This window comes from Chlorocebus sabaeus, chromosome 10 (genome assembly GCF_047675955.1).
Source record: "Chlorocebus sabaeus isolate Y175 chromosome 10, mChlSab1.0.hap1, whole genome shotgun sequence".
Taxonomy (NCBI): Eukaryota; Metazoa; Chordata; class Mammalia; order Primates; family Cercopithecidae; genus Chlorocebus; species Chlorocebus sabaeus.
This window is the reverse complement of record NC_132913.1, coordinates 129,922,651-129,946,654: the sequence shown is the minus strand read 5'-3', so window position 1 is coordinate 129,946,654 and position 24,004 is coordinate 129,922,651. Positions and strand designations below refer to the sequence as shown.

The following is a 24,004-nucleotide window of genomic DNA, read 5'->3' as shown; positions in this document are numbered from 1 at the left end:
TACACATATATTGGAGTGTTTGATATTATCTGAGCTCTTGAACACTCTTTTCTTTTTTCCACATTGTGTTTCAGTTTACACAATTTCAAATGATTTGTCTTCAAGTATACTGATTTTCCTCTGCTAGGTTCAACCAGCTTATAAGTCTGTCAACATACTTCTTTATCTCTGATATCAGGTTTTTTATTCCCAGCATTTTCCTTTGCCTGTTTTAGATTTCATCTCTCTGCTGAAATCCCCTCACCTGCTTTTTAAAAATCATTTTTCACCTTTTCTTCTAGTTCCCTTAACACATGAACTATAGTCATTTGAACTTCCAGTCAAGAGATGAAACATCGTGGACTTCCCTATGTCTGGTTCTGTTGACTGTTTTACCTCTTGACAATAGGTTATATTTTTCGATCTTCTCTGTCTTGAACTTTTTGATTGAATAATAGGTACCACATTCAAAACAAACAAACAAAAAACCTAAGCGACAGATAACTAGTATTTCGTTCCTGAGATAGCATGCCTCTTCCTTTTCCTAAGTGCTGTTGAGTTACTTTGGTCACTAGTTGAGCCAGGTTTGGGTTTCTTGTTGCTGTGGTCACCTTCTGTGCACCACGGACTTAAAATTCCTCCATTGGGTGCTGTGGTTGCCTCGGGCTCAGTGTAGTATCTGGAGGGCTGGAGGATTTTTCTCAGTGTTCCTGCCTCATCTTTGGCTTCTGGAAGCTCTGTGTGACTTGTGTCACTGAGGTGGCACCTTCCTTCACAGCAGAACACTCTTGCCTGCTACTCAGTGCCTGGCCTGGGTTGGAGCAGCGGTGTTCTCAGTTCTCCGGGTGCAGGCATGGCATCCAGCGTGTCGTGTGCGTTGGGCCTCAGCAGTGTGCACTGTGTTCTGTCCAGCCTCCCCCAGCAAAATGCCGCCTGTGCCTCGTTCAGCCAAGATCTTCTGCCTCCTGCCACTAATCGCAGACCTCTGCTTCCATCTGAGCAGAATCCTGAGCCCAGAAATACTTCCTCCCCATCCCGCAGGCTCATGGCTTTTGCTTTCTCCCCTTCCCCAGGTGTAGATCTGGGCCTGAGCCCTGTGGGCCATGGTCTTTATTTTGTCTAAGAGACAGGCTGGCCTGGGCTTGTCCTCAGTGGTAACTGGGCACCTTGGGCACCTGTGCCTCTGAGGGGAGCTCTCTCCAGCCTCCTTCTCCGTACCCCATCTTTCTCATGAGCACCCAGTGAGGCCTGGAGAAAGAGCTGGGATCTGCCAAAGGGCTGCTAAGTCTGAAGCCTCAGTTATTCCAAATTGCCTCAGAAGCCCACAGCCGGCCTTCAAAATTAATTATAGCCACTTTCCTCCCACCTTCCCTGAGGGCAGACACCATTTTTTCCTGTTCTCCACCAAAGGTGGGGCCAACCACGTGGTACACCTCTGCTCCAAGGACCTGAAGAATCTTTGGAACCCAGTTTACTTGGTTGTCTTGTGACCTCAGCTCACTGAAAAGCTCCAGAAAAGTCACAATTTATCTCGTTGTTAGAATGGGAGTCACTTCATCTTTTGCAGGTCTCTATACCCAAAATGGAGGAGCATCTGCAGCTAGAGTAGCCCACTGTGGAAACTCTTAGCTGCCTGTTTTTATAAGTAGGCATAATGTGTTCGGCACATCCCACTCTGATATTGTTTAATTTTATTTTTTAAATTTTAAATCAAAATTGGGTACATATAGATATGTAAATACAAATATAGATGCATTTGTATATGTATGTATGTCTGTAAACACACACACCCCCACACATATAATTTAAAATCAAATCATAATAGCAAGCCTGGGATGAAAAGCTACCGTCTTCTGCTGCCTCCCTGGAGACCCTGCCCTTGGCTCTGGCTCTAGTGACCCCGTGATTATTCACCATAATTGGTGTCTGATGGTGGCCCTGGGATTATCCCTGTGATTATTCACTGTGGTCTGTGTCTGATGGTGGCTCCATGATTATTTACTGTAGTTGGTGTCCAATGGCTGTCCTGTGATTATTCACTGTGGTCAGTGTCCAATGGTGGTCCCATGATTATTCGGCTGTAGTCGGTGTCCAATGGCTGCCCCGCAGTTATTCACTGTGGTCAGTGTCCGATCGTGGTCACAGGATTATTCAGCTGTAGTCAGTGTCCATTGGGCTTATGGTGTCTGATGAGAAAGTCACTCTCCTTTGTCACTGGTCCCCATTTCACATTCCCTTCCTCATCCTGGTCAACAGTGGCACCGTGGGTTTTTGTGAACTGCTTCGTTTCATTTACCCAGGTGCTGAGCTGGCATCTCTGGGTCTAGAGAAGCTTCCTTGGATCTCATATGTTTCCCCAAGAAGACTCCAACTCCGGGATGTTTCTGGCAGTGGCTTTCTGAGCAGCAGAATGGGGTCCTGGGATCCCCTCGGTTCCCCGTGCTCAGACCTGAGCTCTGCCCTCCCTGGCTGCTCCTGGGTGCCCAGGGTTTCTCCAGATGAGCTCCTCGGTGGTCCTCATGGTGCAGCCCCAGAGCACAGTGCCAGCCTCACCCAGGACCTTGTTGGAAATGCATAGCCTTGATTCTTCCCCAGGCTGCTAAATCCGAAACTCTGGGGTGGGCCCAGCCATTGCATTTTCACAAGTCCTCCAGGGGGCTCTGCACAAAGTCCTGGACCTCTAGGTGGGCACCTGCAGCTGTCTGGATGGGGGGTGAGGGATTCTTCTGTTTCTAGCCGATGCCCGGCCCTTCCCTGAGCTCTTGTCTGCATGGAGGGTGAGGGATCATCCCCTGAGCTCTTGTCTGGATGGAGGGTGAGGAACTCTTCTGTTTCTAGCTGACACCCAGCCAATCCCTTGAGCTCAGCCTCCCCCATCCCTGCCCCATGATGCGCAAGGCCCCTGTGGTTGAGCCTCCACTGTCCACCAGCTCGCCCATCCCCGAACAGTGCCCAGGGAGAGGGGTGGCCACGGAGAGGCTGTGGCCCACGCCATACTGACCAGGATCACCCATGGCCCCACTGTGACATTGCTGTACCCACACATGTCGCTTTTTGTTGTGAATTTTAAATTAGGGATGCAATGGGGATAGGTATTTTGTTAAATGAGTGCTATTTTGTGTTACTTGGGATATAGAACAAATATGTCATAAAGTCCTATTCTTATTTTTCCTATAACTCAGTATACTATAAACTGATTACATTATCAAAGTTAGTGTAATGGTTTGAAAATTGTATTTATTTTTAATATTGCTCCATATACATTATGTTGTGTATTATTATGCACAAATTTAGATCATGTGAATGTGACAAGGAGTATATGCTACGTCTCTTGAACAAAAATTCATCAGAAACAGCCGTCAATTGCATATTTTCTTTGCAGTTCCATCAGTTCTGTTATCATTCTGGTAACTGAAGCAAAGCTTGCCAAATGTTGGGCAGTGACTCTTGACATTAAGACTGTAAATATCTGTATCATCAAGACATTCCTCCAGTTTATATTTTAGCACATTAATTCATTTTGGGACACATATAATGTTTTAAAGCTCTATGTTTAAGGCAAGATTCAAATGATGACATGCAGCGGTCATTGAGTTTCCAAGACTGTTTCCTGGATCGTTGGTTTTGCAGATTACTGGCTCCTTCTGTCCTTCCACCCGACGCCCCTGGTTCCCTGGGTCACACCCTGCCCTTCATAGGATACCACTGCTGCAGGGCTGCCAGTCATGACACAGGGACAGGAGTGTGAGCGTGTGTTTGTGTGTCCATGGGTAGCCATGAGTGTGCACGTGTGAGTGCACATGATATTTTGTAACTGGGCATGAGTGTGTGCACCTGTATGTAACTGCAGGTGAATGTGTTATTGTGTGGACATGTGTGAGGGTGTCCTGTGTGTGACTGTGTGGATGTGTGCATGCACGTGCACATGGCCGTGTGCGTGAGTGTGAGCACTCGTGTGAGAGCACACCTGTGGGTGTGCATGCATGTGAACATGGCCGTGCGTCTGTGTGTGAGCACTTGTGTGTGAGAGCGCATCTGTGGGTGTGCATGCATGCGAGAGTGTCTGAGTATGGGAGTCAGCAGCACCCATCCTCTCATGGGCCTCTCTGAAGCCCTGCTCCTGTCTGAGCCCCTCCTTCCCTCCAGGGTGTCTGCTGCTGCCTGTGGCTCCACCACACTGTCTTTGGAGTCGGTGTTTGCCCCGACTGCCTGAGGCCCCTGCTCCAGGTCAGACCCCGTGTGTGATGGTGTGTGTGACTACAGCCTCCGCTTCACTGAGCTGGAAACACTCCCTGGGCTGTCTCGGAGGTGCTGGGGGTCAGCAGCCCCCTACGTGGAGTGTCCTGAGGCTGGGCCTCTGGCTCCTCTGTCCCATGTGGGTCCTCGGGGCCACCTGGGGGGCCTGGGCCCTGTCTGTGAAGCCAGCTCTGGACCCACAGCCCCACTTTAAATAACTAATTTCAAACCCTTCTTGTGTTTGAAGTTAATGTTTGCAAACTGCTGGTCCAGCTGTGTCTTTTTAATGTTCCTGCCGTGCAGAGCGTGCAAATTTGAAAATTCTGTGATCTCACTCAATGTGTGAATTCCTTCCAAATAACGCTTCCTGTGCAACACATCCTGGCATCGTGGATGTTCAGACTTTTCTTCCGTTAACCAGAATTATTAAGGCCTCCCCCACTCACTGCTGCACCTGGCTGGACAGTGGGGGCTAAATACTTTCCCCTCAGAAAACTGTTGAATTCCTAGGTGTTTAAGATGTGTGCCCAATGGGAGTCAAGGTTAAAGTGTGTCCTTGCTGTGTAGACATCAGGGTCTCAGAGAGTGAAAGATCACAGCTAACTAACATGACACGCTATGCACGCCTCACCCAGCACCTGCCCACTGCCTGCCGAGTTCTAGGGGTTGGAAGTTAAAATGGAATTACTGCCTGATGGTTCGCGAGGTGCTCCCAGATGTGGTCTTTGGATAGACCACGCATGTCATTTTCCACCTGTTCTTCTCAGTGACGAGGGATGTGTGGCAGCCAACGGCGAGCATCACAGACTCACCGACCTTGTCCCAGAGTGGGTGGAGAATTCAACCAGAAAATCTGAGCCCCCCATCCTGTGCCCAGGTCCCCCAGTGTGTGCCGCTGCATGGCCAAGCGGCCTTGAGAGACTCGAGCACCTGCGCAGTGCTCCTGCTTCTTCCAGGTACCACTCCAGACGGAGCAGATGGGTGTAAAATGTGCCCCTTGAGAGATGCGAACACCCACACAGTGCACCTGCTTCCTCCAGACAGAGCGGCCAGGTGTAAAATGTGCCCCTTGAGAGACTCGAGCACCAGCAGTCCACCTGCTTCCTCCAGGTACCACTCCAGATGGAGTGCCAAGTGTAAAATGTGCCCCATGAGAGACTCAAGTACCCGCACAATGCACCTGCTTCCTCCAGACGGAACAGCCAGGTGTAAAATGTGCCTCGAGAGATTCGAGCACCCACACACAGTGCAGCTGCTTCCTCCAGACAGAACGGCCGAGTGTAAAACGTGCCCCTTGAGAGACCTGAGCACCCACACACAGTGCTCCTGCTTCCTCCAGGTATCACTGCAGACGGAGCGGCCGGGTGTAAAACGTGCCCCTGGGCATCTCCAGTGACAAGGAACAGCCCACAAGGCCAGGACTCATGCGCCTCCTCAGCAAAGCTATAAATACATGGACTTGCCTTTCCATAAATTGAATCCAGATGCTTCCTGACAAAGAAAAGAGAAAGAACACTTTTTATTGAATAGTATTTTATGTCTGAGTTACATATTTACAGCCCAGAACCACCAGCTGGTCACTGGGAGGTGGTTCACTGACCAGCCCTTGATGGGCAAGTGATGTTTAGATTTCAGTATTTTAAATATGCTATTCTGCTCATTTAATTTTTAAAATGCATTTGAATATTATTTACAAAAACATCTAGATCTATTTGAGGTACATTGTGTCTTTTGTCTCTAAATATGGCGAATGCACTGTTGCAGAAGCTAGATGCAGCCGGCCGCGTGGGGCTGCCTGGTCCGCCTGGCCCCTGAGCTCCCAACAGTCGGAGAGTGGGATCCTGAGACCCTCGAACGTGAATTCCACCTGTGCCCCTGGTCTCAGGGGGTCTTTGTGGACCCAAGGCGACATTTTCCAGACTCAACTTGGCTCGAGTCAGCAATTGATCATTGGTGTTTGAACCAGATTTGAACCATCTTCATCAATTCCATAAAAGGAAAAACAACAGGCTCTTAAACTATTTGTGGATTGAGCAAATGCCTGTACAGCTGGTTGGCTCTCTGTCTTGATGGGCTGTTTTTAAGCACATCGTCTTTTTCCTCTAAAATCTCCAAACATCTGGACTGCTGATACTGATGATTGGTTTCAGGGACCCCGAGTCCCTCAGAGACGGAGGCACTGTCCCCTCCACGTCAGGGCCAGTGGCGGGGCACCCCGAGTCCCTCAGAGACGGAGGCACTGTCCCCTCCACGTCAGGGCCAGTGGCGGGGCACCCCGAGTCCCTCAGACACAGAGGCACTGTCCCCTCCACGTCAGGGCCAGTGGCGGGGCACCCCGAGTCCCTCAGACACGGAGGCACTGTCCCCTCCATGTCAGGGCCAGTGGCGGGACACCCAGGCCCAGCCTCTTGCCTCATCTGCAGCACGTCTTTGCTTTTGGGTGAGCTGAGGAAATTTGACAGACAGGACTGTGTGTGGCCCTGTCCACTCAAAGCTGAGAGTGTCTCCTGCAGCCAAGTGCACCCCTGGAGTCTTCGGGGACAACAATTCTGGTTTCTGTCACCAAAAAGATGGCTTTCCTATTTGGGGCTGTACGTGTGGGGAATCACAGGGTTTGCTGTCAGGCCTGACTGTGCCCAACAGTGTGGCTGAGGCTCACCTGTGCCATTTTAATAGAGGCATCAAAACTTCGACATGGAATCCCATCGGTAATGACACCAAAGCTTGTTTCCAGATTCTAATCTGGGCGAGCCTTTGGGGGTTCCATTTCAGAGGCATCGTGAATAGCGCTGCATTGGGCATTCTTTGTCTTTGGTGGACTTAGGTTTTGTTTCTGTGGAGTTCAGGTCCAGGAGCGGGCTTGTTAGAGGAGAAGGGGATTAGTTCGACCAGTTACAGCCCAGGAGCGCCCAGTGGCTGCCCACTGAACTCTCCGGCCAGCACCACAGGGGTTTCCGTTCCTCCACATCGTGCTATGTGTTCAGTTCTGGAATTTACGTTAGGACGTCGTGCATCTCACTCCCAACAAATGTCTTTAGGTTTTTTTTATTCCAGTTTAACTTGTTCCATGGAATATTTAGAGCCAAGAAGAGCTATGATTTTTTTATTCCCATAGGCCGAGTGGTGACTCACATTAAACACACACACACTACACAGAAATACTGCACACCACATTGGATTGGACATTTATACACAAAACACACAATACACACAGACACACACCACACACATGCACCATACCACACACATTTATACACACACAATACACACAGGCACCACACATACCACACGCTTATGTACACACCACATACACACGTACATAGACATGCACACAACACACATATACAGACACACCCACATATATACCCACATATATACAGCACACACACACCATACCACATACATTTATACACACACCACACACACATACACACATATACACAGAGACACAGTACACACACCATACCACACACATTCTATACACACACACCACAAAAAAAAAAACAACACACACACACACCACATCATACACACAGGTAGAAATTTAAGAAGAAAAAAATTTTGTAATGAAATGTTCGTTTTTGTCAGTCTAGAAAACACATTCTCGAATTTACTTTTGTGTGTAATCTGTGTGTTTTGCACAGGTCTTCTGACCAAGGTGCACTCCAGATTGAACAGGTCAGCAGTGGAACAATCTATGTTCAGAGAGCTTCCACTTAAAAATCTTATTTGGCCTATTTAAATACTAACTTTTGGTTTAATTTTCTTGAGAAACTCGGAAAACATCACGTTTTTATTTTTATGTGGTAGTTTTCCCCAAGTTGAATTTCGTTTTTATGGACTCAATAAAAAATAGAGATCATTCTGAAGGGAAAAGTTTTTCCCCAAAACTAGAACCTAAGTGATGTTTTAAGATCATCACCTGGAAATTCTGAAGTTGGAATCTTTTAAAAGCCATTTTAAAAACATTTTACCTGCCCTAATTCAATAATTGACTTATTTGATAATTCTTTTCTCTGATTAGATTCTGTTGCCTTTGCCTCATGGAAGAAAGCTGTGGTTGGTAAAATGAGCTGATTCTAGATCTGTACGAAGCAAATATGTGGTGCCGGGGTTCACTGTGGGTCCACTGTAGATATGTACATATGTGCAGGCACACCTACATGCACACACACACAAGCACATGCACACACGTATGTGCCAGGCTCACACACACGTACAGACATGCACACACAAGCACACACCTATGTGCCATGCTCACACGCATGTCCACACATACATATCACATGTGCATATGTGCACATCACAAGACACGCATGCACACATACATATGTACAATTAAATGGCACCAAAAATGGAAACTTATTTTCAATGACTGAAAAACTGGTTTTGGAGCCTTGTGCTGATGAGATTGTAGTGTCAGAGAGGCGATCCCAGGGAGCAGGAGTGAGAACAGAGATGAGAGGCTCCCGCAGAGGCCTGGGAAGCCGTCGGAGGGCTGTACTATTGATCTATGAAGTGTCAGCTGTGGCCCTGGGGCCGGCCCCTGGGACCTGCGGGGAGCATGAGCATTGCCTGTGAGAATGGTCTGCTGAGATCACAGGAGAGACGGCTCTGTCAGCACCTTGGGGTAGGGATGCTGGGGCGACGAGTGCCCTGCACTCTGGGCTGGGTGTCTGCTATGCACGCCCACCGTTGCCACAGCCATGCCGAGTGAGAGGTCACCACGCACAGTGGCTTACGAGACGGGCGTCTGCCATCCTGCCAGGGGTGAAGTTCTGCTGATGGGGGAGAGGAGCAGCATGAACACGGCGTGGGGGTTCCACTGAACAGACAGGATCTGGGAGGGTCCTAGGAGGCAGGAAGCGGTGGAGCCACAGGAATTGTGTCCGTGCTGCTCACACAGACGAGGGCCCTGAGGGCTCAGCGGGACAGGGTGGCCACAGTGGGGTCTGTCCAGCCTTGGCAGCTGTTCGGAACCAACGTCACCTGAGCAGGGCAGAGACAGACCCGTGAGAGCATTTAGATGAAGAGCACGTGGGCGTGATGTAGAGTCGGCCCCACTGCGGCATCCCCAGGTGGAAGAGTTTGGTTAGTTGAGGCTGCAGGTTCTCTCCTCATTCTTTCTATTTAGACAGTGCAATGGTGGCAGATGCTGCTGCCTGATAAACTGGTGGGAAGAGTGTCCGGCTGTGCCTGGGAGTGCGATGCTCACTGCACCGTCCGGGCCTCGGCCGCGCCCCCACCTCCCAGCATCCGCTCACACCTGGACACGAACGTGCCCACACACAGGAGGCCAGTCGCCCACTCTCAACTGCTCCCACTTCTCTTCACATCATTCGTTCACTCCCCATCCTGTACTATTTTTAAGGATTTTCTATTTGATATTCTGTGTAACAGCAATACTGAAAATCATGTTACCTGACACTGTATTTAATATTTATTTATGGCCAGCAAAGTGACATCTCAGTCTGTCTTATCTCCTTTCATATTAAGCAGTAAGTGTGCGGAACTGGAAAGCTGGATGATTTTGTAAGTCAGTTTGAAAAGTCTGCTTGCAACTCTATGGAAATAACATGATAGGACGTATGCCTGTGCACTCTAACTCTCCAGAAATAAAACAATAGGACGTATTCCTGTGCACTCTAACTCTCCGGAAATAACACGATAGCATGTATTCCTGTGCACTCTTAACTCTCCGGAAATAACACGATAGCATGTATTCCTGTGCACTGCAACTCTCCGGAAATAACACGATAGGATGTATTTCTGTGCACTCTAACTCTCCAGAAATAAAACGATAGGACGTATTCCTGTGCACTCTTAACTCTCCGGAAATAACACGATAGCATGTATTCCTGTGCACTATAACTAACTTCGAACAGAAGTTACTGTATGAAAATCCCAAAACACCTGCTGGTTCTTCCTGGTCCAGCAAGCCCTGGTTCAGGGAAAACAGCTCCATGTACTGGAGCCTCATTTGGAGCCGATGACGCCTCTGGAGAGCCTCACCCCAGCCCTGCCGGCATCACCACCGAGCAGGCACGGTACCTGGACTACCGAAGGCTGCCCCCTGTCCCACCGACCCCACAGCTTCAGGGTGGAATTCCAGGAGCCAGGGCCCATGGCTGCCCTTCTTTGGCTGTGCAGTGAGGTCCTTGGTCAGAAGCAATGCCGTGTGGACCCCATGGTGGGGTGGGGCTTTCTGAGTCAGGGATGGCAGTTTTGGCCACAGTGTGGCACACAGGGAAGGCAAATCCATGCCCCAGAGTGTCTGTTCCAGTCAGGACAGAAAAGCTCCCCAGGGAGCTACTGCTCCCTGATGGAAGCCTTGGATGTGACCACCTGCTCCAGGCAGCTGGCCGACCCCAGGGGAATGGTGCCACCTTGGGGGTCTGTGCTGGCCTCTGCTGCCAGGTGATGGCACTTGGTGGTGGCGGTAACCAGTCACCTTGGTGGGTGGCGTCCACGGTGCTGAGTCCAGGACCACTGCCTGAAGTTCTGACCACTGGGGGGATTTCGCCTCCCCACTGCCCTCAGGGATGTCTTGGGCAGGGGCTGCGGTGCTGCCATCCCCCACTTCTGGGTGATGCCTGCACATGGCATAGAACCTTCTGGAAAACTGGCCCGAGTCTACTTGTCTTCTGTCAACTTATCTAGGGAATTCTCCATGAGGCCACAGGTACAGGAGAGAGACAGCCGCGTGGCAGGAGTGGGGACCAGGGATGTTACTTCCTCACTCGTGCCTTCAGGGCTTACACCAGAACCACGTACACGCCACATCCATTTGGTGACGAGAGCAGCTGTGCATGCCGGACTCTATGGCATTGGGGCGTAAGATAAACCCAGCTCATGTGGCAGCTCAGGGCCCATGGTTACATGTGCAGTTTCTACCAGGGCCCAGCAGCAGGCCAAGTTCACACATGAACAACATGATTGCAGGGTTCATGAACACAGCACCAGTCTCTGCCATTTAGGGCCTAAGTAGTGTCCCCCAGTAAAGCTTTATAATTTTGTCTGCTTTGTCTTGAATACAGTAGCCTCCCCCATCAGTGGAGGAAGGCTGGCAAGGTACCCAGTGGGTGCCTGAGGCGGTGACTAGCACCAGCCCCCACGAGGCTCCAACTTTTCTTGCACACACACTGACGGCAACGAGAGATTACAAACAGATAATAAAACAGAACAATTTTAACTACATACTGTAGTAAAATTTAAGTGAACGTGGTCTCCCTTTTTCTCAGAATCTCTCACTGTACTGTACTGAGCTGTTTGCGGGGCAATTTTGACCACAGGTAACAAACCTGGGAAGGAGAAACCTCGGGTAACGGGGGGACTACGGCGTCCTGAGAGCCGTGTTCTCGTAGACTCTACGTTTTCACTGTGGCTGTACGTGATTATTTTAAATTATATTTTTAACCGTTTAGGGGTCTAGGGATGTGGTCAATATTGGAATGTTCATTATCGAGCCCACTTCTTCATGAAATCTTTTTGTTTCTAATAATTTGACTTTATTGTTAGTTCTTCTTTAAGTGATGGACGTTTCCATCACCCTTCCGTGTCTTGAACCTTCCTTTCCTTTCTTCTGTCATCTACAACCTAACTCCTCCATGGCTCAGTGGGAGCACCGGGGGGCAGGCCTCCCTTTCCAACCCCAGCTCATCTTCCCCATGAAGGCCCATGTCATCTATGGGGTTGATAAGCGTGTTACATGTGAGCGTGTGCTAGAATGTCATATATGAGCGTGGCATGTGTGTGTCATGTTACCATGTGTGAGCATGTCATGTGTGAGCGTGTCCGGTATGCATGTGTGCTACAGTGTGTCATATGAGTGCATCATGTATGAGCGTGTCATGTGTGAGCATGTCATGTGTGCGTGTCATGTGTGAGCATGTCATGTGTGAGCATGTCGTGAGCATGTCGTGTGTGAGCATGTCGTGAGCATGTCATGTGTGCGTGTCATGTGTGAGGATGTCATGCATGAGCCTGTGCCATAACGAAGTGCTGACCTGACGTGGTGTTTCCCCGCAGATCACTGTGAGGAGCCCCTCGTGTCCACCCTACCCTCGTCGTCCTTCAGCAGCTCCTCCGAGCTGTCCAGCAGCCACAGTCCCAGCTTTGCCAGACTGAACCGGAGAGACGGTAGGTCCACTTCCCATCTCTTATTGATCCATGGTGGAGCTCATACAGTTTCAAGAATCAGCATCGCTTTTGCTAAGGGGTCATAAGTAAATTAATGCACAGAAAATAAAATTCTGAGTATTATTCAAACAGGTTTGCAGGTATGTTTCTGTTAGAAATGCATAGCGTGTAAATGTTCTATCCATAGATCAAGATTGGCAGTGCGGGTTTCTCTCTGTACTGGTCTGTGGAGGGGACTGGGCAGGACAGGGCATGGGTGGCATGTGCCTAAGCATTGAGTATACCCAGTTCCATATGAAAATGTGCACAGGAAATAGATATACCAGGTTCTATTTATCTTGGAAAATGTATTTTCTATCACAACCATTCCATTTTTTGGGTACACAAGCCGCATTGAGTTATTCTTCTTCAAGTCGAACAGAACTGGAAGCCGTGTCATTTCCATCACAGCTGTGGCCAATTCCACGAAACTCTGAGGGTTTAAAACAACTGAGATTCATTCCCTTGCAGTTCTGGGGGTCAAAGTCTGCAGTGGGGCTCACGGCACTAAGGTCAAGGTGTGGGCAGGGCTGGGTCCTTCTGGAGGCACCCGGAAGCATCTGTTTCCTCCTTCCCATGCCTGGAGGCACCTGTTCCTTGGCTTATGGTCCCTTCCCCAGCTTCAAACCAGCAATGGCCACGGAATTTTCTCTCCATCCATCCCTCTAGCCCTGGTTCTTCTATCTTCTTCTTTCCCATTTAAATGTGTCTGGATCAGATGATACTACCTCCTTCCCCCTGGATACCAGGATGGCATCCGGGTCAGATGACACTTCTCCCCACTCCCCCTGGATACCAGGATAGCGTCCTGGTCGGACGACGCTGCCCCCACCCCTGGATACCAGGATAGCGTCCTGGTCAGACGACACTGCCCCCTGCCCCTGCATACCAGAATAGTGTCCTGGTCAGATGATGCTGCCCCCCACCTCCTGGATACCAGGATAGCGTCCTGGTCAGATGACACTGCTCCCCGCTCCCCCCGGATACCAGGATAGTGTCCTGGTCAGATGACTGGCAGCTTTCATGCCTTGTTGCCACACAAGATAGCCCCAACCTAGCTTCTGGGGGCAGATGTGGCATCTTCTGTGGGCTAGTGCTCTGCCCCCCACTGAGAGCTAGAAGAGTGGTCTTAAAAAATGCTTGCCAATTAAAAGCAAAGCAAAATTAATCCCTTCTCTCTGTCGAGAGTGCAAATGTGAAACTGCGTTTATGGCCCTCTGGGCTCGTTTTATTTCCATAGTCGAGGCTTCTTCTCTGGGAGTGTGCTGAGCGGTGTGTGCCCCTGCTTAAAGATAAATGCACAAAACTGAGCCCCAAGTTGCTCTGGGAAAGGAAGGGGTATAAAGCTTACAGAGACAGGGACGAGAGTGCTGCAATTCTTGCAATGCAGGGCAGGAGAGAACATGTATGCACAGATTCCAGGGAGATCCAGCCGGCCCAGTGCTGCTCACATGGGGGGTGCCTGTGCAACCTGGGCCAAGTGGGGAGGACCCAGGATCTTAAGGCCGTGTGGGGAGGACCCCACTGCCGTGTTGGGAGGAATCTCAGGCCGCATGGGGAAGGACCCTAGGGCTGCATGGGGAGGACCCTCAGGCCATGTAGGGGGAACCCCAGGACCCTTAGGCCACATGGGGACGACCCCAGGGCTGTGTGGGGAGGAACCTCAGGCCATGTGGGGAGGACTCTAGGGCCACATTCCACGCTCACTCTCCTGTTTCCTTCTCATCTGTGTGGAGCTGGTGCTCAACACTGGACCACATTTACTACAGTGAACATTGGGTGACACAAAAATACATAATTTGTATGCAATGTTTTGATATTTTACATTTTAATATAGACAGACTGGTAGATAAATGATGATGTTTCCAAAGTGCTGATTACTGCACAGATCTGCACACATGTGATGACACCTTGTCATTTTGTATTTTAAATTGCAATTTAAAAATTATTTCACTATATAAGGGGTCTTTGGTGAAGAGGTGGCATGAGCTGTGTGAACACAGAGGTCTCTGGCATTTGTGTTGGATACCAGGTAGGAACGGGAGTCCTGGGTTCCTGTGGGAAGTATCTCGCCGCGGGTCATGGCTGTGCACTGGGGTTGGCCTCCCACTGTGACTGCCTCGTGGGACAAGCGGTCAGGGATCCCACGGCTTCCCCTGCACAAAAGATTCTAAGCAGAAACAGGGGCCTCCCAGAACTTGGGCTGACACAGTAGCAGGGGCCTCCCTAGGCTCAGGTCAGGACCCCAGCAAGTAAACTCGGGCTGGGACCCCAGTAGGGGCCTCCCTGGACTCGGGCTGGGACCCCAGCAAGGGCCTCCCTGGACTTGGGCCAGGACATCAGCAGGGGCCTCCCTGGACTTGGGCCGGGACCCCAGCAGGTAGACTTGGGCCAGGACCTTAATGGGTAGACTCAGGCTGGGACCCCAGCAGGGGCCTCCGTGGACTCCTGCTCTCCAGGGGCTCTACTTCCCCTCCACTCACAGGTGTCCCAGCCTCAGCTCATCATGGGCCCCATCTGACATTTCTTCCTGGGGTGCTGCCCGCACAGGACTGGGCCCCTTAAATGACAGCATCCAGGGAGGCTGAGCTCTGGTATGAGCCCTTGCCCTGCAGGACCCCTTGCCCTGCAGCAGTGCTCCCCAACCCTCCCCCATCCCCCACACCCTTGCTGTTGCTTCCCCACTACTCCCTCTGGCAGCCCTGGCAGCCCCGCCTTCACACCTGAGCCCGCCCCGCCTTCACACCTGAGCCCGCCCCGCCTTCACACCTGAGCCCGCCCCAGCTTCACACCTGAGCCCGCCCCGCCTTCACACCTGAGCCCGCCCCGCCTTCACACCTGAGCCTGCCCCACCTTCACACCTGAGCTCCTGCTGCCTTCACACCTGAACCTGGCCTACATTCACACCTCAGCCCACCTCACCTTCACACCTGAGCCTGCCCCACAGGATCACAGCCACAGGGCCGACCTGGTGCCATTCTCTGTTCAGAACGCACTCAAAGGAGCTATTCCATGTATACTTCATTTGGCAGTCTGTCTTTTTCTTCAAATGATATTATTTGAGCCCGATTACATCTGAATTTCTAATATCTGTCTCTAAGTGGATTAGCTTTATCCCTGAACACAAAGAGAGATGCGATTACAGCCACATTCCATGGCCAATTGGCTTATCCACACTGTCACAGCAAAGAAAAGGGATATTTTTGTGCCACTGAAACACAACAAAAGGAGAAACAGTTTAGGAAAATTCATTGTTCATTCTTATTTGAGTCCTAATCATTGTACTCATTTAGAAGACACACAATATTTTTTCTGGAAATAAACTAGAAAAGTCTATACTTCAATCAATTACTCTCAAAGTTTTCACAGCTTATGCAGTGAAAGGGGATAACATATTGAAATCACTAAACTTATCCTCTGCGCTTCTGTGTAAATTTAGGAACAGATATACGTCTGGGCTCATCGCTGGCAGGGTGAGGTTGTCAGCCTGAGTGGCTCGAGGATCAGGGTCCGCCACAACAGAAATCATTTTAAGTCTCTATTCTCCCAGAGCTCATAATGAAGCAAGATATCAACTTCAATGAATTTTATTTGCATGTTAATTAAGTTTAAACCAGCCCATTTTAATTATCTCTTACTTGTTAATTCATTGTTTTTGATTGGGCTTTATTCTATTTTTCTCCCTCTTGATAGCCTGCAGCCCTCAAGAAAGAATTGCAGATTGAGAGTGAGTTATCACAGACCGCAGGGCATTCTGGTGTTTTCGCATTTCTCATTGGGTTGGGATTGGGCTGTGAATGATGGCTGCACGAGTGATCTGGGCATGAACGAGGACACCAATAAAACATAAATTACTCAGCATCAGGAGCACATAAAAACATTAGGTTTCCACAGCCATGCTGGGACCTCACAGTGAGAGAAGGAACGGGCAGAAAGCCAGCAATGCTCCAAGCACAGCATCTTCCCTGTGGACGGAATCCACTCCAAGACCCCAGGGGGTGCCTGGAATCTCGGGTGGCACCAACATAGAACACGCTGCTGCTTGTATGCACAGATCTACCATCAAGTTTAAATACAAAGTGGGCAGAATAACAGACTAACAACAAAACTAATAATAACATAGAACTATTACAAAATATTGTAATACAAGTTACGTGAACGTGGTCTCTCTCTCTCTGAAAATATCTCATTGTATGGCAGGCCCCTTCTTGAGATGCTCACATGCCCACCTCATGAGAGAGGTGAGCGACCACACATGCTGAGCCATGGGCCACACGACACGTTTCCCTCTGTGGTGGTCCCCGGTCCCTATGCCCTCTGCAGCCATGGGTCATGTGGCACCTTTCCTTCTGCAGGGGCCCGGGTCCTCACACTCTCTGCAGCTGTGGGCCACGTGGCACCTTTCCCTCTGTCCTGCCCCGGGTCCTCACACACTCTACAGCTGTGGGCCACGTGGCACCTTTCCCTCTGTCCTGCCCCAGGTCTTCACACTCTCTGCAGCCGTGGACCATGTGACACTTCCCTCTGTGGTAGTCCCAGGTCCACACGCTGTGACGGTGTTGGTGGTCTGGCCTCAGCAGCAGGCAGTGTCCATGACTAATGGTCACCCAGACGACTGAACACACTGAATGAGGGGGTGATTCACATTGAGGCCAACTTCACCAGGCTTCTTAGAGCAGGGTGCGATTTAAAGTGGTGAAACATTATTCCTGAAGTTGCTGTTGACCTCAGGTGGCTGAAACTGCAGAGAGCGAAACCTAGGATGAGGGGTACAGCCGTGGACCGCTCCTGTGTCTGTGTCTCCAGGGCGGGGCAGGGGTTCAGGATGTGAGGGTGGCTGTGCCCGGGTCACAGAGGGCAGGCGGCCACAGTGCAGGGCACTTCACTGTCCCCAGGGGAGAGGAGAGAGGCTCTGAGGTCCTCTCTCACCCAGAATGCTGCTCTGGTGGGCTTCGAAGCCACCAGGCTCTCAGCAAAGAGACTTGCTCAGTTTCCTTGGTAGAGGGAATTCAGTGGCCCGTGAGAGACTTCATAGCTAAAGAAGAATGTAACAGTCAGCCAGTGTCAGTGATAACTCCAGCAGTGCCACAGCGGCACAGCTGACTCCCATCCTTTAGTCACTGCTTCTGTGTGTGGAGTTTAGGTATAGCTTGAATTTTAATATATCTCTTTAAATAAAATGTGTGTCGGTCTTTTACCACACAGGATGTAGTCAATCAGGCAGTCCCCATGAACTACTAAAAGCGAGATAATTTGGGGGCGGAAAATCAGGCCTTGGAATGCACAGGTGGTTGCTGGAATGACAGTGCGGTCTGCACCGTGAGACCCTCTGCGCTCATGTGCAACAAGAGAAAGACCCCCCTCCCATCGCACTAGGAATGCAGGGTGGCCTCTCCCAGGGCCATGGGAGGCTGAGCAGGGACCATGGGGATCCCCTTCCACCTGGCGGCATCAGCTGCACATGCCTTTCCCTCTAGGGTCCCAGGAAGGCAGTTACATAAGCGGTTTAAATGAGGTTTAAATAAGAAGGATATTCATAATAAATTACTTGTAATACCTAGAACCAGGGATGTAAAGCTGAGTAAAACATGGCAATCAGTAATGCCAATACTGAAGTGGCAGCACTGTAAGAATTATCTGACAAAGACCTCAGGGCAGCCATCTTAAAGTTCTTCCATAAACAATTTAAAACATGTTTGAAACAAATAAAAATAAAAACAGTTCAGTAAAGAAATGGAAGATATAAAATAATGACCAAATAAAATTATAGAAACAAAAAATAAAATAGCTGAAATTAAAAACAAACAAATCCCAAACCAAACCAAACACACACACACACACACAAACTTCATTAGTGGTTTCAACGGCAGAATGGACAGGAAGAAGAAAGAATCAGTGAACTGGAAGATAGAACAATAGAAATAGAAGTTTATCAGTCTGAACAAGAGACAGAAAATAGGATGACAATGATGACAAAAACAAAAACCAGAGACTCAGGGATCTGTGGGGAACATAATCAGAAAATCTATAATAAGAGACTCAGGGATCTTGGGGGGATGTAATAAGAAATCTATAACCAGAGACTCAGGGATCGGTGGGGCTGTAATAAGGAAATCTAACCCTTGTGGCATCAGATTCCTGAAAGGAGCAGAGGAAAAGGGTGGGGTTGCAAAGTAGCTGAAAACTTTGTGGCTGAAAACTTTACACATGTTCCCAAAGACATAAATCCACAGATTCTAACACCCAAGTGAACGCCCACAACAGGATTAGACCAAAGAACTTCCTACAAGACACATCATAGTAAAATGCATCAAAACTCATGACAGACAAAAGCCATGATTGAATGGAGCAAGAGAGAAATGACACCTTCCTCACAGAGGAACAATAATTGACATGGGAGTGGATTTGTCATTGGAAGCTGCACAGATCAGAACAAAGTGGCACAACATTTTTAGTGCTGAAAGAAACGAACTGTCAACCCAGGGTGACATTCTCAGAAGAAGAAAAGCAAAGAGGCTTTGCCACCAGCAAACCTACTACCAGAAGTTCTCTAAACAAAAAGGGAATGAGAAGGGCTATTGGCACATCACTGTTACAGACTGAATTATGTCCCCTCAGGAAGCTACGCTTCAGTCTGATATGGTTTGGCTCTGTGCATCCCCCCAAATCTCATGTCGAATTCTAATCCCCAATGTTGGAGGAGGATGACACCTTCCCAAGATGGAGGTGATTGGGTCCCGGGGGGACTTTCCTTTTGCTTTTCTCACGATAGTGAGTGAGCTCTCAGGAGATCTGGGTGTCTAGACATGTGTGGCACCTCCTCCTTCATGCTCTCTCTCCTGTTGGCCATGTGAAGACATGCTTGCTTTCCTTTCACCTCTGCCACGATTGTAAGTTTCCCAAGGTCTCCCAGCCATGCTTCCTGTATAGCCTGTGGAACCAAGAGGCAATTAAACCTCTTTTCTTTATAAATTATCCAGTCCCAGGTATTTCTTTATAGCAGTCGGAGAATGGACAGATACAAAGCCCTAGCTCCTCCTATGTGTGAATGTGATCTTATTTGGAAATAGGGTCTTCACAGATGAAATAAGGTCATACTGAGTAGAGTGGGTGTTAAATCCCATATAATTGCTGCTATGGTTAGAAGAAAGTGATTTGGAAACTGACAGACAGGGAGGACACCAGGTGACAACAGAAGCTAAGATTGGCATCATCAAGGCATGCCAGGGATCGATACCCAACACCAAAAGTCAGGCGGGGGCCAGGAGGAATTCTCGCCTATGGGCTTCAGGGAAGATGTATCTTCCTGGCACCTTGCCTTTGGACTTCTGGCTTCTACATCTAAGAGACAATGCACTTCTCCTGTTTTGAGCCATCCAGTTTGGTGCTTTGTTATGAAGCTTAGATAACTAATATGATCCTGAAGGAAGAAAAATACAGCAGCAAAAAAATACGATCATTTTTAGCTCATAAGCATGACGACTGGACACTCATGCACACGTGTGAGATGTGTCACCCTCCAACCTTGTGACGTTAGCACATTATCTGACATGAACTTAAAACAAATGAATAAATACTCATTGATGGTTAAAGTGGTTCTGATGTGGTTCTAAATATCTGTTGGGATGATATCTAAGACAGCTCTGTTATATATTGGGAAGGCAATATAGAACTGAGAAGGAGATAAGGTTTCTACATTATAATCAAACTGGTCATGTGATGATGTCGCTAGACTGTGATTTTATATATTCTATACTGTATTATTATATATAATTTATATGTATATAGATTGTAATATCTAGAGCAATCACTATAAAAAGATGAAAGAAAAACACAAATATACAAAAATAAGCCAAAAGACAATGTTAAAAATTGCTTCTTGCCATAGAATGTAGAAAAAAACAAGGAAATGAAAAGCAGAGCAAAAAAAATAAAAGAACCAGAAAACAAAAAAACAAAATGCTGTACTTAATCTCTAGCATAACAATAATGACATAAAATGTAAGGAGACTAGCACACTAATTAAGAAACAGATATTTGAAAAATAGATTTTAAAACATGGCCCAATTTTATGCAATTTACAAAATGCTTACTTCAAATATCATGACATATACAGGTTGAAAGAAAAAGGATGGGAAAAGAAATGTCATGCAAACATTAATCAAAAGAAAGCAGGAGTTGCTATACTGATATCAAAAAAAGTAGACTTAAGAGCAGGTAAAATTACCAAATACAGAAAGGAACTTTATACAGTGATGTTTAAAATGTTAACCTCAAAACAATATATACCAATACTAATTGTGTATGCTAATTGTGCACCAAATACCAGTCCTGCACAGATGTGAAGCAGAAACTAATAGAGGTGAAGGGACAAATAGAGGAATCTCAAAGTGTAAGTCTTAGAACTTGAGGCCCCTCTCCCAACAGTTGTTAGAACAACCACACAGAAAATCATCAAGGACACAGAACTGACCTGTGCCATCAACCAGCTGTATCTAAGTGGTCATTCTAGAACACTCCACATTTCAACGACAGAACACACACTCTTAACTGCACATGAAACATTCTCCAGGAAGATCACACACTGACATGTAAGAAACCTGACTAAAGTTAAAAGTAATGAACGCACACAAGTGTCTTCTGTGACTACAGTGGAATCACTAGGCATCATCAGCAGAAGGACATACAGGGAATTAATCACTATGTATCAATTAAACAACAAAAAATGAGGAAGTAAATTAGTTTTCTAATTTTGAGATGAAGAAAAAATCACAACATACAAAAATTGAATGTAATTATTGAATGTAGTCAAAGCATTACTAAGAGGGAAATTTATAGCTCTAAATGCATATGTCTAAAACATAAGAAGGATATTAAGTCAATGCTCTAACACTCTAGGAACCTAGAAAAAGAAGAACTAACCCAAAGAGACAAAAGAATGAAATCATAGGGTTGTGTCTAAATTCATGATATAGAGACTAGAAAATAATATAAAGAGAAGGAAATAAAACACCAAACGGTTATTCAAAAATGTTTTAAAAACTGACAAACCTACAGGTGACTCAAGAAAAAAAGGAAATCTGAACATATCACAAAAAAGAGATTAAAATAGTAATTATGAAATTCCCACAAACTAAAACTCAGGACCTGACTGCTTCATGCCTACATTTACCAAACATATAAAGATGAACTCACACGAATCTTTCAAAACTGTTACCAAATAACAGAGAAGAAGGGACGCTCCTCCACGCATTGCATGAGGCCAATATTACTGAAATACCAAAGTCATACAAAGACCTCACAGGAAAACTACAAACGAATATCTCTTAAGAATATGGATGCAAAAACTCTCGATTAAATATCAGAACACTGAATCCAGCAGTATGCATAAGGAATTACACACCATGACTAAGTAGGGCTTATCTCAGAAATGCAAGATTTGTTTACTATCCAGAAGTAAATCAATGTAATGCATTAACAGAATAAATGACAAATGCATAATATCAATAGATGCACAAAAAGCATTTAACAGAATCCCACATTCTTTCATGATAGACAATGAACCAACTAGAAATAGATTCAAACTTCAATAACTTTTTAACGATATCTACAAAAACCAACAGCTAACATCACACTTAATGGTGAAAGACAGAAGCTTCCCCCTTAGAGCAACCACAAGACAAGATTGCCTGCTCTCGCCAATTTTATTTGATATTGTACTAGAGCAGCAGTCTGTCCCCAACCCCTGTTCTGGTCCATGGCCTGTTGGGACTCAGGGCACACAGCAGGAGTTGAGCAGCTGGTGAGTGAGTGAAGCTTCATCTGTATTTATAGCTGCTCCTCAGTGCTCCCATTACTGCCCGAGCTCCACCTCCTGTCAGATCAGCGACTGGATTAGATTCTCATAGGAGTGGGAACCCTATCGTGAACTATGCATGCGAGAGATCTAGGTGGTGCATTCCTTATGAGAATCTAATGCCTGATGATCTGTCACTGTCTCCTATCACCCCCAGATGGGACCCTCTAGTTGCAGGAAAACAAGTTCAGGGCTCCTACTGAGTCCACATTATGGTGAGTTGTATAATTTTTTCATTATATATTACAATATATAATAACAATAAAGTGCACAACAAATGTAATGTGCTTGAACCATCCCAAAACCACTCCTTCCACCCCCAGTTCATGGAAAAATTGTCTTTTACAAAACCGGTCCCTGGTGCCAAAACGGTTGGGTACCACTGTACTACAGGTTCTCACCGGGAAAACTGGACAAGAACATTAGGAAGAAGGCATCAATATTACAAAGGAAGAAGTAATATTTTCTCTATTTGTAGATGACATGATCTTGTATGCAGACAGTCTTCAGGATTCACAAACACACACAAAGCTACTATAGCTAATATACAAGTTCCGCAAGTTTTCAGGTTACAAGAGCAAAACATAAAAATCAATTGGATTTCTGTACTTCAGAGATAAAAATTCAAAATAAAATTAAGAAATTTTTTTTATTTTATGCTCACAAAGCATAAAATCTCTTGGAATACATTTTATAAAAGAGGCACAACTTTTATATACTGAAAAACACAAAACATTGTTAAGAAGAACTAAAGAAAAAATAAATGGAAAGACAGATCATTCATTTATTAGAAGACATTTTTTAAAATGGTGCTATTTCTCCAAATGAATCCACAGGAAATGAAATCCCTTTCAAAATTCCAATGACCTTTTTTTTCACAAATTAACAAGCGGATCCTAAAGTTTATTTCAAAGTGCAAATGACCCTCAATAAAATACAAAGCAACACTGAGAAAGAACAAATTCAGGGGACTGTCTTAGTTTAGGTTTCTATAACAGAGTACCATAGACTTGGTGGCTTATCAATGACAGAAACTTATTTCTCTCAATTCTGGAGGTGGGAACTCTGAGATCAGCGTGTCCACACGGTCAGACTCTGGCAAGGACCTTCCAGGCTGCAGACTCCTCTTCTCGTATTCCCACCAGGAGGAGAGGCGGGCAGGGAGCTCTCTGTGTCACTTTTCAAAGGGCATTAATCCCACCCCTAGGGCTCTGCCCTCCTGAGCTCATCACCTCCATAGATCCCACCTCCTGGCACCACCACGTTAGGGGTTAAGATCTCAACACACGAATTTGAGGGACACGAACCCCTCAAACACCCAAATGGGCCATTGCAAGGACTCCCATTTGCTGGTTCCAAAGCTGACTCCAAAGCTCCAGTCATCTCTGTAATCCCAGCACTTTGGGAGGCGGAGACGGGTGGATCACAAGGTCAGGAGATCGAGACCATCCTGGCTAACACAGTAAAACCCCGTCTCTACTAAAAAATACAAAAATCTAGCCGGGCGAGGTGGCGGGCGCCTGTGGTCCCAGCTACTCGGGAGGCTGAGGCAGGAGAATGGCGTGAACCCGGGAGGCGGAGCTTGCAGTGAGCTGAGATCCGGCCACTGCGCTCCAGCCTGGGCGACAGAGCAAGACTCCGTCTCAAAAAAAAAAAAGAAAGAAAGAAAGAAAAGACGTTATATTTATTTAAAAATAACAAACTTTTTGTTTCAAAGGACATTAAAAAAGTGAAAGGAAAACTTACAGAATGGGA

The 24,004-nt window shown here is 47.3% G+C and overlaps 1 protein-coding gene and 1 pseudogene across 1 annotated transcript in view; both read left to right on the top strand.

Annotated features, from left to right (window-relative positions):
- Positions 1-24,004, top strand: part of LOC103218261 (contactin-associated protein-like 4) — a 202,213-nt gene that overhangs the window by 26,907 nt on the left and 151,302 nt on the right. The window contains exon 2 of the mRNA XM_073020237.1: positions 12,244-12,354. Coding sequence (XP_072876338.1) covers positions 12,244-12,354 — 111 coding nt within the window. The remainder of the gene's footprint in view (positions 1-12,243; positions 12,355-24,004) is intronic.
- Positions 19,849-19,944, top strand: LOC119625567 (small nucleolar RNA U13; annotated as a pseudogene).